Below are 13,956 nucleotides of genomic sequence, written 5' to 3'. Positions count from 1 at the left end.
ATCAAAAGTAGGGGGGCTCAGCCCCCCCCCCCTAATTTTTTAGTGGTGGGGGGGTCAGGACCCCCTTGCTTCCCCCGGCTGGTACGCCTATGAGGGTGCATAGCTGGCTTGAAAAGGTTTCATGCATTAAGTGTTTAAAGTATGCACTAAAGGAACAAAAAATCACTATCGCATTGAACTCCTAAAGGTGAAACTTTAGGGTCGCTTATTTGTTAACGACCATTATAACTTTGTTCTGCTTTTATCAAATGAGCATGATCTAAGCCGTCATTGACACGTCGGCGAAAAGGCCGTAGGCAGATTTGTTTTTTTTTTTGGGGGGGGGGATGTAGGATTGGGCACCTATTTAATATGGGTCTTCTTCGTCGATTATTATAGTCAAAATGAATTCGGGAAGAGGGGGGGAGGGAGGGCATGAGCCTGGTGTGATGCCGCGAGATGGCTACACCATCGGTTGACCCATTTGGCTAATATAAACTTAACCTTACTTTTGCTGCAATTCTACGAAATTTGGCTGATAGATCTCTTGGACTCTTTCGAATTAAATGTTCGGTGGCACGCACGATGTCAAGTAATGAACACCTATATCAGAAATATTAAAGAAAACGAAGAAAGCGCAAGATGGAAGCTTGCAATGAACAATCCGTAAACAGGTGTTGTGTCGAGACTTGTCTTCCTCAAGGCTAGAACAGAACTGATTTCTTAAGCGCGAGCGTATCTGCGCTTCTTACCCTCTCCTCATTACATAAACAACTGAAGAAAGATAATGCGAAAGACATTGTGTCGACAAACCAATTTATGAAAAAACTGCCCCATTCTCATCAAAATCGACGATTCACCGGAGGTTTGCAGATAACAGGCAGATACAGTTTTTGCAACCATATGTGACGATGAGCTTCCGAGGCATAGGACCACCATGATATACTAACAAGCGGTTCAGCAGCACAGCAAAGTATCACTTGGTATGTTGATACTCCCCCTTCTTCAGAGGCTGGGAATCACCACACGAAAGGAATGCACATTCATCAGTGACAATGACCTCGTGAACTATTCTTGCATTGATTACAATTATACACTTGCGTATATTACTACAAGCTTTAGGATTGTTATACGGAGAAAGTCCTTTATTGAAATATTTCAACTTAACTGTGCTTCTGTTTGTGCGCACCTCCCTGACAGTTAAATTTTACTCCATGTGTTCTGGTGTTCTCGTCTTTACATACCACTGAATATGGTTCTGGAGCAATGCAGAAAATCTGAGCAATCAGACGCCGGTTTTTTCACAGAATGGGTAATCAGTAATATATAAACTGCGATAACGTGCATATTTTCTCCGAAAAAGTAATAAGAACCTCCGAAAACAACATTGGAATTTTAAAAAATAAGCAACTTAAAGAACATATATTAGGAAAAGATGCACCCCAAACAGCGATATTTTGGCAGCCCTCTTGAGAGCTTTTTTCGTTCATGAAAAGCCCTTAGTCCATTTGGGGGTGCCTCAATGCTGGATAGCTCGGAGTTGAAGCCACTCCTACGAGTTTAACCTTCACCCAGTTGTAATATTTTATTTTTTTACCAGACGTTGGTTATCTCATTTGTTGAGCTCGTTGCAAAGACCTAGTCACTGTCCACTACACTGTCAGCAGTCTGAAAAAATATGTGGAATGATTTCTTCGTTGTCACAGTGGTCACAGACTGTGGTATCGGCCATCTCAATGCGGAAAGCGTGGGGCAGCTGGCTATACTTTAGAGCATAGATATATGTATATGCGTTTTTGCCAAGAAAAAAAAAACGAATGGAGCAAATGAAATATGCGAAAAATGTAGAAAGAATCATACAAGCTCACGAAATTTTCAAACGTGATAAAAATGCATGAGCGCTGGTTTCTTGCTCTTTCGAGCAACAAAAAAGACTTAATCGCGATCATAAAATATGTTCTAACAATGACGGTTTGTTGTTTCCTCTGACACCACCAGTCTCAGGAACTTTCTGAAAGCTTTGATCTACATACGTCTTAACACACAAACCTATCCGACGCAGTGCACAGAGCATCATGGGGTTCAGGAAAGAAGGCATGCTGGTCGTATTCTGTTCACGCAGTGCTTTTGATATGACAACTTATGACAAAATATTCCAGTTTCACCGCAAGGGTTCTGTAATGAGTGCGGTAGTGATAAATTAAGTAAAGCTAAATTTTTACACCCAGTGTTGCGTAACTCCACAAAATGCTGCTGCAACAAAACACAGCTGCTCGCGGTAGGAAAGGGGAATCCGCACAGTCGCTTCTCTTTCACAGCGAAGAACGTAGAACGGTATGCAAGACGTCCGCTGATATCTGTCAATATAGCATTCGTCACCGCGTCCTTATAGTCAACGTTCACAGCCGCTACTCGAACGCTCCTCCCCCACCCCTACCTTCACGTCCGCGTATTTTCGTGCGTCCTCAAAGCCAATTACGCTTTGCTTCAGCAGCACTGAATGGCATGCTTCACCCGCGGGTCGATCTCATCGCATGCGCCCTCTGATCGACGGAGATCTGCCGATACGTTTGATCATCCGCGTTCGTCCCTGCAGCTCACGCGCTCTTACCAGTGCGTAGATCATACGGTACACAGGGGAATGACGTCGATGGGGACTTTTTAAGGAACATGACGGTGATGGCGGCGTTGATGGCGAGAATCTATTGATAGTGTCCATAGAGTTTACATCGCAACAGCACGGTTGAGATAAAACACGAAAGTAAATATTTACTGGAATGCTATTTTTTGCCTCTCCGAAGAAGCCCTGCAGCTTGACATAAGTCCTGATTCCATAGACAGGAGGGACTTTTCGTCATTTTAATTGGCAGCCCACGAAACATGGGGATTGATGTAATGCGAAGCATGCGCAAGGAGTGTGACCTTGTTGTACTTTTTAATTCAGCCAAAGTTTATGAAATCATGCTAAATACATGTACAAATCTCGTCGCTCAGACATATGTTGAACAGTCGCGTATGCTTTACATAACCAGATGTTTACCGTTGTGTAATGGTGCCAACAGCAACATGGTTAACTCATTACCAATACAAAAGAGATAAGCGGATATGTAGCGCTTGTGGTTGCGACGATTGTAACTCTGGTTAATGGTGCGTAGACCAACTTCAGCGGATGTCAATGAAGTATATAACTGACGCTAAGCCGACGTGAATCCTGTGTAGTAGGAGCACATACGTGATGTTTATAAATTTGAATGACCAGTAACGCAACCACAAATGCCGTTTCGCTAGCAATAGGGGGTTTTTCAGAAGCAATTTTGAGACCTAACGTGGCGCTGTCGTACTGTACTTGATTGCCACGCAGAATGCTTGGTTTCAATTCCTGATGGGACCCTAATATTTACCTTGTGCACTCATCGGGGTTGCTGATTTCAGTTTTTCTTGGCGCTATCGTATTTAAATTACAAATGGTTGTTCCCGCCGCTCCAGGGTCAACAAACTGTCAATCACCGATGTCGTGTACCAGCATACCGCCACACGGAGTATGTGGTCATGTGTTACAAATGTGTGGAGGAAAAGGTTTGTGGACGTACGTACGCAACGAGATTTGCAAGTTAATCATGTCATGACCTGCCAAACTTATTCGACAAGCTTTCATTGATATGTGGAGTTTAACGCCCCAAACCCACGATGTGATTATGAGAGACGCCATAGGGGAGGGCTCTCCGGAAATTTTCACCACCTGGGTTTTTTTAACGTGCACGCAAATCTGAGCACACGGGCCTACAGCCTTTTCACCTCCATCGAAAATGCAGCCACCACAGCTGGGATTCGATCCCGCAACTTATTCGACAAGCTTTCTTACACCTAAATACTAATTATGGTTTAACCCAAGAGAAGAAGGTGGTATACGTAGTATATATTGCGGTATATAATATGCGGTGATATATACTACGTATATCACCTTCATACCTAGTAGATGAAAATTGGGGAACCCTTAAGCTTCGCCTTTAAGGATTGAATGCGACAGCGAAATCCGGTCCCTAGTGCACACTTCAACCGGTAAGTGCATACTTATTTATATGTTTTGTTACATACACACGTACGCACACAGTAGATAGGGCCAGCGCGCGCTATTATCACCCAGTGGGCAAGTTTTCGTCGTGACACCTGTCGAACAAAATGCGTTAAAGGGCCCTGAAACATTTTTTTCAAGTAACCATGGAATGAATTCACTAGATTATTTTCTGCCTCACGAATTCAACGCCGCCAAAATTTTAAGAATCCGTCCAGTGCGAGTGGAGCTACAAATGTTTGTGCATGCTGCAATTGCATTATCTCTTCTCTATTCCCGACAAAAGCGCTGGAAGCTAAGCAGTGAGGGGTGGCAGGGCAAAGAAACTACCGTTCTTCATGACCTTGAACACTTTGTTTTCTTCGAATGCGCGGATTTATCAGTGTGATCGCGCGCGCACGCGTGGACAAGTAGCGGCCTCTCGCAGCTATCTCGGTAACTTGATTTTTCGGTCACAGACGCACAGACGATTTTTCGCTCACAACCGACGGGGCCGACGCCGATGGCGGGTTTTCTGCGACACCAGCTCTTCAACGCTATCACGGTAAAAATTAGTATGGGATATACTACGATATATACACACGTGGGCGGCTAGACAGACAGACAGACAGACAGACAGACAGACAGACAGACAGACAGACAGACAGACAGACAGACAGACAGACAGACAGATAGACAGATAGACAGATAGACAGATAGATAGATAGATAGATAGATAGATAGATAGATAGATAGATAGATAGATAGATAGATAGATAGATAGATAGAATCTCAGTGTTAGGATAAGTCAGTGTCAGACTACATGCGGTTCACTGACCTTCAATGGAACCTGCTTAGTTTTACTGCAGTGAACGCTTTTGTCTCGAAAAACAGGCCACTTTTTTTTCGCCGTTTCTGTAGACTCCCATCGTACGATCTTTAACTGCTCTGGGAACAAAATTTCAGTTTACCCCAACATGATCGCCGCAGCGTTCTCGTCCGTTCAGGTTCCCAGACGCGCTCTGTTGTCTGCGTTTCTCAGCATTCACACTCTACAAATAATTATTCGATAAAACTCACTGGTTCAATTGAAAACGTGCTAGCTTCAAGTCGGGACCGCTAGGGGAGTTGGCTGTTATGTGTCAAGAGAAGCGGGATATAGCAGTAATATATTAATGTGAATATTTACTACAATGCAAGGTTTAATAGTACTTATGTCTTTAGTGCAAGTCACCTCTGGCCCAAACGCGTCGTCGTCTTGGGCAGGTTTCTGAAAGGCATTGAGAAACTTGGACAGGTGCTCGAAGTGCTTAGTCATCTCAGTGGCTAGCACCATGTCGATGATGGAAGCTCGCACCGTACGGTAGACGTCACGCTCCATGTTCTGGAATATGTTGACCTTCTCGTCCGACAGCGTCAGTTTGAAGCCGAAAGCTGCGTGGTGAAACTCGAGCACCGAACTGCAAAGGAAATCGAACTGATGAAGTCGTGCTCTTTCAGCACTGCATGATGCAGCAGTGAACAGCGGTAGGTGCCGTCGACATACTGAGACGCTTGTAGCGACGTCGCGGCGCGTAGGCTTCATCTAGTTATGATCCAGCCCGAAGCTGGCCACCACCCTTCGCGATCATGCGCACAGCAGCTGCAAACTGCCTCCGAGCCAGTGGCGTACCAACCTTTTCGCTAGCATGGGGGGGGGGGGGGTAAGGGGCTTGTGTCTAGAGTTTCAAACATAGGCCGACACACGCAATGACCCGGCGCATCCAAATGCATTTTACTGACCGCTGCCTGTAGTGAGTCAGACTATTTTTAGATGCGAAGTATTTAATGCCGGGGCTTGTGTTTCTTGTCCTGCAGCGTCCACAGCTCCTCCCCCCACTCAAAGCGCAAGCGCGTACCCTCCACCTCTCACCTCGCAACGCCGACGCAGGCAACGCTTGCTAGCCTACTCTCGCTCCCCTTCTCCCTCCTGTAGGCATCTAGGTACTTAGGCATCCTTCCCCGCGACGTTTACACCACCATTGAACATGCATGTCCCCTCACCTCCCCCTCCCCTCTATCGCCTTGCAACGCCGACGCAGGCAGAGTCTGCTTGCGAGTTTCTTGATTAAAAAAAATTGCCCGCAGCTTCCCTCGGGGGAACACTGAGGAGGATGCGGACCATATAATTGGTTAACGGGGTGTTAAAGTGCGACTTACTTGGGTCGATGGCTAAATTGGTTAACGTGGTTGTGAAATGGGGTGTTAAATTGCGACTTACTTGGGTCGATGGCTAAATTGGTTAACGTGGTTGTAGGAGGGGGTGTTAAATGAGTGAACACGTACACACGTATGCGAAAGGGCGGCGCTGGTCGAAGGGACGTCGATCATTGTGTTTGTGGATTCGTTGGAATTCATTTCACCGCGACCTTGGACGTCGACGCGCCGTACAAACCAACCGACGAGCGGCAACTGAGTGAACGAGCGCCGACCTTGAGTATATATACAGCACGACGGCGCATGCACTGTCAGCTGTTGAATGTTCTCGAAGCGCGACGCCACATGCGCGTCCACTGGAGAATCAGGAGAATTGTAGATGTCGAACGCGGTGTGTAGAAGAGGAAGGGTGCACAGATGGTGGAGGAGTGAAGCGCGCGCGGTGTGTAGAGGAGGAAGGGATGCACAGATGGTGGAAGAGTGGGCGACGGCGCATGCGCGCGCGTCAGCTGTCGAATGTTCGAGAAGCAGTGCGGACGGCGCGGACGGCGCACTACAAGGCGCGAGTATAAGATGCTCCGCATCTAAAAAATACCAGCACAACCGTTCACCGGCCACCCCGTATTCGCGGTGAGATCGGACTATAGGTGGCAGCACCATCTCCGCGCAAGTGATGATAGGCGGTCGGCGGCGCGTATACAAATACAATACACGTGGCGGCGCTTCGTTGCGTGTGGTCTGAGCCGATCGTCGGTAGATAAAATGCGTTGACTACAATTGACTGTTAATACCTACGCTTTTCTCTACTGAATCGGTACACGACGACTACGCAACGTTAACATTACCCGCGAGTAAAGCGCATTCTGCCTTTCATAGGGGTGCTCGCCCTGGGTGACTCTCTTCACGCTTTGGCACTAAATCACGTATTTTCTATGCTGTTTGTAAGCGGTTAGCTTGTGTTCCGCTTGCTACGCACTGCTGCAGCATGGCTGAACTACTTGTTTACATCTTCGTCATCTGCATACTACAAAAAATAGAAAGGAAGTTCGTAAAAAGCCCGCATATCTGTGCGATTCATTCAGTACCCCCGTTCGCGCATTATACGCATATGATATTTTTTTTAGCTCATTCTGTCCCCCTTGAAATGTGGGGCAATCCATAAGTATAGTCAGTACCTGACGGCGCCTTGCGCTACACTGCATTTACCACGTGTACGCACATGTTCTTGCACCAGTAAGAATCTTTTACGAGTTCAGCATGGGGATTTCATCGATGGATTACATGCATGACGGTGCTACAACAAAGGCCTGGTTAGTGGAACAAGCTCGTTTGTTTTTTCAAACAAAAAATTTCCCCTGCCTTCCGTCGGTCACTGACAATGCCACACAAACGATGAAAACAATGTAAAAAATATGAAATTTTCAGTGAAGTTAAACGACATTATTTACAAGGTATGCCATCGATTGTTCAACGTCTAGGCTCTTTAAAGCGTTCCTAAATCTAAGCCAGCGCCTCCTCTATAGGCGCTGGCTTAGACTTAGAGGAGGCGGTGTCTAAGCACACGGTTGCGCACGGTAATTTTGTATTAAGTACAGTGTAAGTACCGAAATCTCACAGTTTATGTGATAGTAATATTTCTATGTAGTGGTACCGCACCCAGATAAACACAACTATAAGGCTCCTCGCACTATCTATGAACTACAGTGCCGTAGCTGTACACACCTACCAACAGCGCGCAAGTGCGTGGCCTAAAGCCTGTTTTTTTTTTTTTTGCTACAATCGAGTCGCTATAAAACGCTGAATTCACACAGCATTTAAAAGTCCTGACGTTTGGGAGGATTCCAAGAGCATTTTACGATGTGCTTAATACAGAAAGCTGCACCCACTCTGATATTATTCTGATGAATGGAGGGTACGGCGACAATACACAGCGCTCCGGAAAGTTCCACTCGCTGATCTTATTTCAATGCATTAGCAGCCGAGACAACCCAAATGCTTTCGCACGTCGTTTCAGGCATACATAAGAACAGTTGCGCTCATGCTGACACGACCAGACAAACCACACTTTGAGAACGTGCATGACGTATGCGCACATAGAAACACGACGTGGCTAGCAGACGACGCAAGGAGCAATGCACACCATGGCCTCCGAGATTGTGGGCGCACGGCTGGTTGCCGCGCACCCACAATCTCGGAGGCCATGTCCACACGTCACTGTTTCAGCCAGATGCCGCGAGGCAGTGACTCTGCTTTGTTTTCGTGACCAAGACAGGCTCAAGTTAGCGTAGCGCCGTTCGCCGGCCTAGCAGAGAGAAGGCTAACCTCCGGTCACTCAGACGGGCCGCGGTTGCTTGCTTCTCCCATCGCACGCGCAGAAAACGTGTTCGTTGGGGCTTTTATCTTGCTTTTCGCACGCTATCTGCGCCGTTCTTTCGTCCTCCAGGAAAGCAGGCACGCACTCGTGCTACATTGTGCGCTGCTACAAAGTTTGAAAAGTGGCAGAGCTCTTTCTAATGCAAGCAGTGCGAGGAGCAGTGGCGTCAAGATTGGATTATGGCAGTTTATTGATACATCCGCAGTCTTGCCGCTTTGAAGAATTTTTCGTCGTACGCAATATCAACTATTTACGGGGAGAAACGTGATGGTCGGACTCATATGAAAAGGAAGTGCGTTTGTAAACTGAAGCTACGCCAAAAAGTCAACCGCTGTACACCTAGAGATAGGGCACTGGCTTTCCAATACACCTGTCCCACGGGCACCCGCGAACGCCATTTAACTTCCTCGTCCTTACGACAAGGGAGAAGCGGTCCGTGTCGCACGACGACCCTTACGCAAACAAAGGTAAACGGAGCATTTCGCGAAGGACGTTCGATGATCTCCTTTTGCAGTAGAACAAGGTACTCTCGTCCCCAGTATCTGCAGGTCAAAAAAAGATTTCGTGCACTAAATTGCCGCATTGAGAACAATAGCACATTTTGCAATAATAAACGTTCTTTTAATGCTGTATAATAATTCATAACGTGTTTTATACATATCTACACACGCCCGCCAGGGTGCAGGTACTCTCCACACCATGCCTCGCGACTCGCGAGTCGGGCCGGGTGCTATTATTTTAAAATATTTCGTTCGCTTAATACGGCAGGTCGAAGACGCCGCCAGGGCCCATGGGATCATGGCCGTCGTCTAGGTTTGGTCCTCCCTTCTCCTCTCGCACCTGAAAGGGGAAGAGGACCTTTCTGCTAATTAAATAAAGTTTGTTCATCATGATCATCATCGTGCATCCGGTTGTTGTCATCGCCGTGTTTACGTTTGCCCGTGAGAGGAATCACTAACAGCGCTGCATAATCATCGCCTGCTTCGACGGCTGCAGCAATGGGTAATGGGACCCGGTCTAATTAACCTGCGGGCTACAAAAACAACTAGTCATAGAGCACGGCGCAATTGTAAACAAACATAGCGCTAGTCACAAGTTGGCCAGCGTCGCTGCCAGCATCGCCATATTCAGCGAATGCGTTTTCATTTGAAAAAAAGTTTTTAATGTTTAGTTCGCTTCAGCCCTACTTATTATAGTGTTTTTGTAAAAACAGCAAAACGAAGATACGCGAGAAACGCTACTAGGGATAAAATTAGGATACTTCTGCAAAAATCAAGCGGTGCCCGTCGAGCCTCCTCGCGGCAACAATTACAACCTTGTTATTCCTGTGTGACACTGCCACAACTCCATCGCCGTCGAACTACCTAGGGGAAGTTTACGTTGATGGGGCTTGGTGGTGACCATGTGACAGGAGCACAACACAACCATTTGTATATTCGAAAGCAGCTGAGCTTGCTAGCTTACTACATGACTGTTAAAATACCATACCCTGTTACGACGACGGCCGCTGCCGTCACTTTTCGGTAGAACGTGTTTCTCAGCTCCCAGCTGCTTCTGCGCGGAGCTGATAAACGAGCGGACCAGACGGCGGTGAGTTAAGGCAACATTTGTGTACAGCATAAAATAGAGGCATTACATATTGAATATTGGGGCTGACAACTGAGGAGCTAGAAGAACCAGGATGTTTTCGGACGCTCTGACGCTATCGTCTGCTTTCTGGTGCTTAGGTCTGCTTCTTGGCATCGCGCCGCTTGGTTCTTTATAGGCCCCGGGTGCACTCTTACGTCAGCAACGTGCAATCAGAACCGCCACTGGTGGCGTCAGCATCCTCCAATCAGGAACCGCCGCGCTGGATTGCACCTACGGGGGAGTGGCATTGCCATGCGTTTCGTAAGACGCGCTAGACTGGATGGCGTCGATTGAATTATCGCACTGGAATGGGACGTGTGCATGGAGGAAACTTGCCGTGCGTTGCGAAAGCGCTGGTTCACGATAGCGGCAAGCCTGCCGTAACGGCACAGTGCCGTACGCCATCGGCCGCCGCCGCCCGTGGGAGAGCAGTTCAAAGTGCCCAGAAAGCTTCACCGGCGAGGAATTTCAGCCTCCGACAAACATGGCTGCCCTTTCAAATGCAGTTGTCGACCACCTCGAGTCTATCGAGCGGCCACCGTGCGCTCTGTAGCTCGTAAGCTCCGAACTTTTGATTCCACTTGCTTGAGACTGAGGTCTTTAAGCTTCGACAACGCAATACTCGAATCAATTCGACACTGTTTTTGAGAGCCATACTCTTATAATTGATGTTGTAGGCTTAAGCAAGTCTTCCCGAATCTGGGAAGGCATACAATACACGTCGGTTAGTTGTTGCTCTACTGGATGGCGGGCGTCACTTGTCCGATCACCTGTTTTGGGAGGCGTCATTTTCAACTGCTGTGCGCTTTTTTGAATAGCGGACGGGCTAAAATGCTCTATTTGCTGGTGGAACGTAGTCTGGGAACAACACGTGTGACATAGCGTGAAAACCGTAGAGCTAGAAGCGAGCAGCTCGAAGTATCCCACGGCAGACGCAGACGATGCGGAGAGGCGAAAACAGAAAACAGACGGCGCAGCTTAGCCATGTCGCTCCTCCGTAGCTGATTTTCTACGTCGCTCTCCGGCAAGTGGAAATCAGCGCAAAAATGGGTCTCGGACCCATTTCTCGAACGGCGAAGAACGGCAGACGTGCGCGAAGGAAACAGCCGCCACGGCTGCCTGAGAATCTTAAAGGGCCACTCACCAGGTTTGACCATTTTGAGCTGACGCGCGCAATGTGTAGACGAGGCGTTCATGATCACGTCTGCCAAAATTTGCAACGCTACGCGCCACGGAAATGGGTGAAATTTCAAGATGAAAGCTGCTCCCCCTCCCTTCTACCGGCGCACACGTTGAGAATGAGGGCATGACGTGGGCGTAGGAATGGCCCTACGTACACAGCAATGCGGTGACGTTGGTCCTCTACGTATACGACTCTGCTCTCGCGTTGTCAACAGTACACCACATGCGATGCAAAATTATTTAACACAACATGCGTAGTTTATGTATTTGTTGCTTTAAGACATGAATGAAACTTGAAATAAATAGTGAGACACAATAAAAATTGTGCGCGCTTTTCTTAACTATTTTCTCGTGAAACGCTACAAAATGCGGGTCTAATGTGCCAGCGCTTCGCATGCGTTTGGGTCCCCGCAGTCAGCGCATATCACCGTGGAACGCTCCTACGCGTTCGCGCACTCGTGCTCATCTACTCTACCACGTCTAAGCCAGCGTTTCTAAACAATCTCGCAGAAACAGGCAGAAGACCACAAAATAACGCTGGTCAACAAAGCAACGCCACTCGCGTGCACGGGGGCTGGGCTTTTTCGGGCACTTCATGCGCACGTCACCTTTTGGTCGGATGCTGGAGAGGGTGGAGAAGAGATTCGGCTTGCGAGGGCTACCAACGGCTACGCGGAGGAGCGTAGAGTTTAGAGCTCGCCTGCTCTCACTCTCGTTTCGCGCTGCTTCAAAAAACCTGTTTTCTCCGCTCGTAATGAAGCGATTCGAAAAACATTTGTGGCAAAACTTACCTCATCGGACACCCAATAACTTCTACTATCTAACTAAAATTTGGTATGGGGCCTGGTGAGTGGTCCTTTAAGGATGAATCCCAGCTCCACTGGCTTCTCGCCAAAATTTGTCGAATAGCTTTGCTCGTCTCTTCTGGCGATTTTTGGTTTCAGCACCTGTCGATAGTTCTGCAACTTGTCAAGAACGGTCCGACAACAGACGACACATGCAAGTTCCCACGGTTATCTGACCGAACAGCAGACATAATATAGTACAACACATACCTAGCTACGTGTCCATCGGAATTTCGTCCTTTCTACATCAAGAAGCACATGTGGGACACAAAACTCTTAAATGAGAACTCAACTCGTACAACAACCTAACGCAGTAGAATACAGCATAAAGTTGGCTCCTTGATATCACTCTAGGCGAGAGCGCTCAGCTAAGGCCGTTATGAGGACCAACTTTTGCCCCTACTCGCCAGCGAAAAATTGAAAGGTGGAGAAGGTTCTAACTAAAACGCATGGCTAAGTGCGTTGGCATTCATCATCATCATCATCATCATCATCATCATCATCATCATCATTATCAGCCTAGCTACGTTCACTGCAGGACAAAGGCCTCTCCCATGTTCCGCCAGTTATCCCGGTTCTGTGCTTGCTGCTGCCAATTTATACCCGCAAACTTCTTAATTTCATCTGCCCACCTAACCTTCTGTCTCCCCCAACCCGCTTTCATTTTCTGGGAATACAGTTAATTACTCTTAATGACCAGCGGTTATCCTATCTACGCGCTACATGCCCGGCCCATGTCCATTTCCTCTTTTTTATTTCAACTATGATATTCTTAACTCCCGTTTGTCCCCTAAACCACTCCGCTCTCTTCTTGTCTCTCAAGGTTACACCTACCATTTTTCTTTCCATTGCTCGCTGCGTCGTCCTCAATTTAAGCTGAACCCTCTTTGTGAGTCTCCAGGTTTCTGCTCCGTAGCTAAGTACCGGCAAGATACAGCTGTTATATACCTTCCTCTTAAGGGATAATAGCAATCTACCTGTCATAATTTGAGAGTGCTTGCCGAATGTGCTCCACCCCATTCTTATTCTTCTAGTTACTTCAATCTCGTGGTTAGGCTCTGCGGTTATTACCTGCCCTAAGTAGACATAGTCTTTTACAACTTCAAGTGCACTATTACCTATCTCGAAGCGCTGTTGGCATTAGCGTTTTGCTTTTCTTTCTTACAGCGAAGTGCTAAGTTGTGCTGTTGGAGTATCATGCTCCACCTCAGTAACCGGCCACTTTTAGGCGACATGTTATTGAACCAAGTTGGAGGACAGTGGTCCGTTTCGACTACAGACCTCGAACTGGAGACATAAAAGGCTAGCTTTTGAACGGCCCACACGAGGCAAGTGCATTTCTTCTCAGAGGTACTGTATGCCTGTTCCCTGCAGCTAAGTTTTTGACTTGAATACAATTGGCCTTTTGTTACCAGCGCTGTCTTTCTGCTACAATATAGCTCCCATTCCGCGATCCCTCGCGTCGCAATGAATGACAAATACCTTACAGAAATCGGGTGTCATGAGAATGGGATTTCCGCTTAGGGCTTCTACATCAATTTAACCGGCTCGGACTTTCAAAGTGCGTCAGCTAGAGGGCTGGCAATGCTAGAGTAGGTTTGCACGTAAGGCTTATAGCATCCAGCTAGGCACAAGAATGCCCTTATCTCAGATTTTGTGGTTGGTCATGGCTATAGTTCACGATAGCAGCTACCTTAATT

The 13,956-nt window shown here is 47.4% G+C and overlaps 1 protein-coding gene across 10 annotated transcripts in view; it reads right to left on the bottom strand.

Moving 5' to 3' along the window:
• Window positions 1–13,956, bottom strand: part of LOC119165999 (high affinity cAMP-specific and IBMX-insensitive 3',5'-cyclic phosphodiesterase 8B) — a 404,448-nt gene that overhangs the window by 94,301 nt on the left and 296,191 nt on the right. For 6 of the 10 annotated variants that reach the window (XM_075865592.1, XM_075865579.1, XM_075865564.1 and 3 more), the window contains one exon: window positions 5,265–5,490. The exons of 3 other annotated variants lie outside the window; for them this stretch is intronic. In XM_075865592.1, coding sequence (XP_075721707.1) covers window positions 5,265–5,490 — 226 coding nt within the window. Of the gene's footprint in view, window positions 1–5,264; window positions 5,491–8,483; window positions 9,441–13,956 lie in introns of those variants that run through there. One more of the 10 variants, XR_012884037.1, reaches the window with a different exon arrangement.

The sequence above is a fragment of the Rhipicephalus microplus genome, chromosome 1 (genome assembly GCF_043290135.1).
Source record: "Rhipicephalus microplus isolate Deutch F79 chromosome 1, USDA_Rmic, whole genome shotgun sequence".
Classification (NCBI taxonomy): Eukaryota; Metazoa; Arthropoda; class Arachnida; order Ixodida; family Ixodidae; genus Rhipicephalus; species Rhipicephalus microplus.
This window is presented reverse-complemented; position numbering and strand designations above follow the sequence as displayed.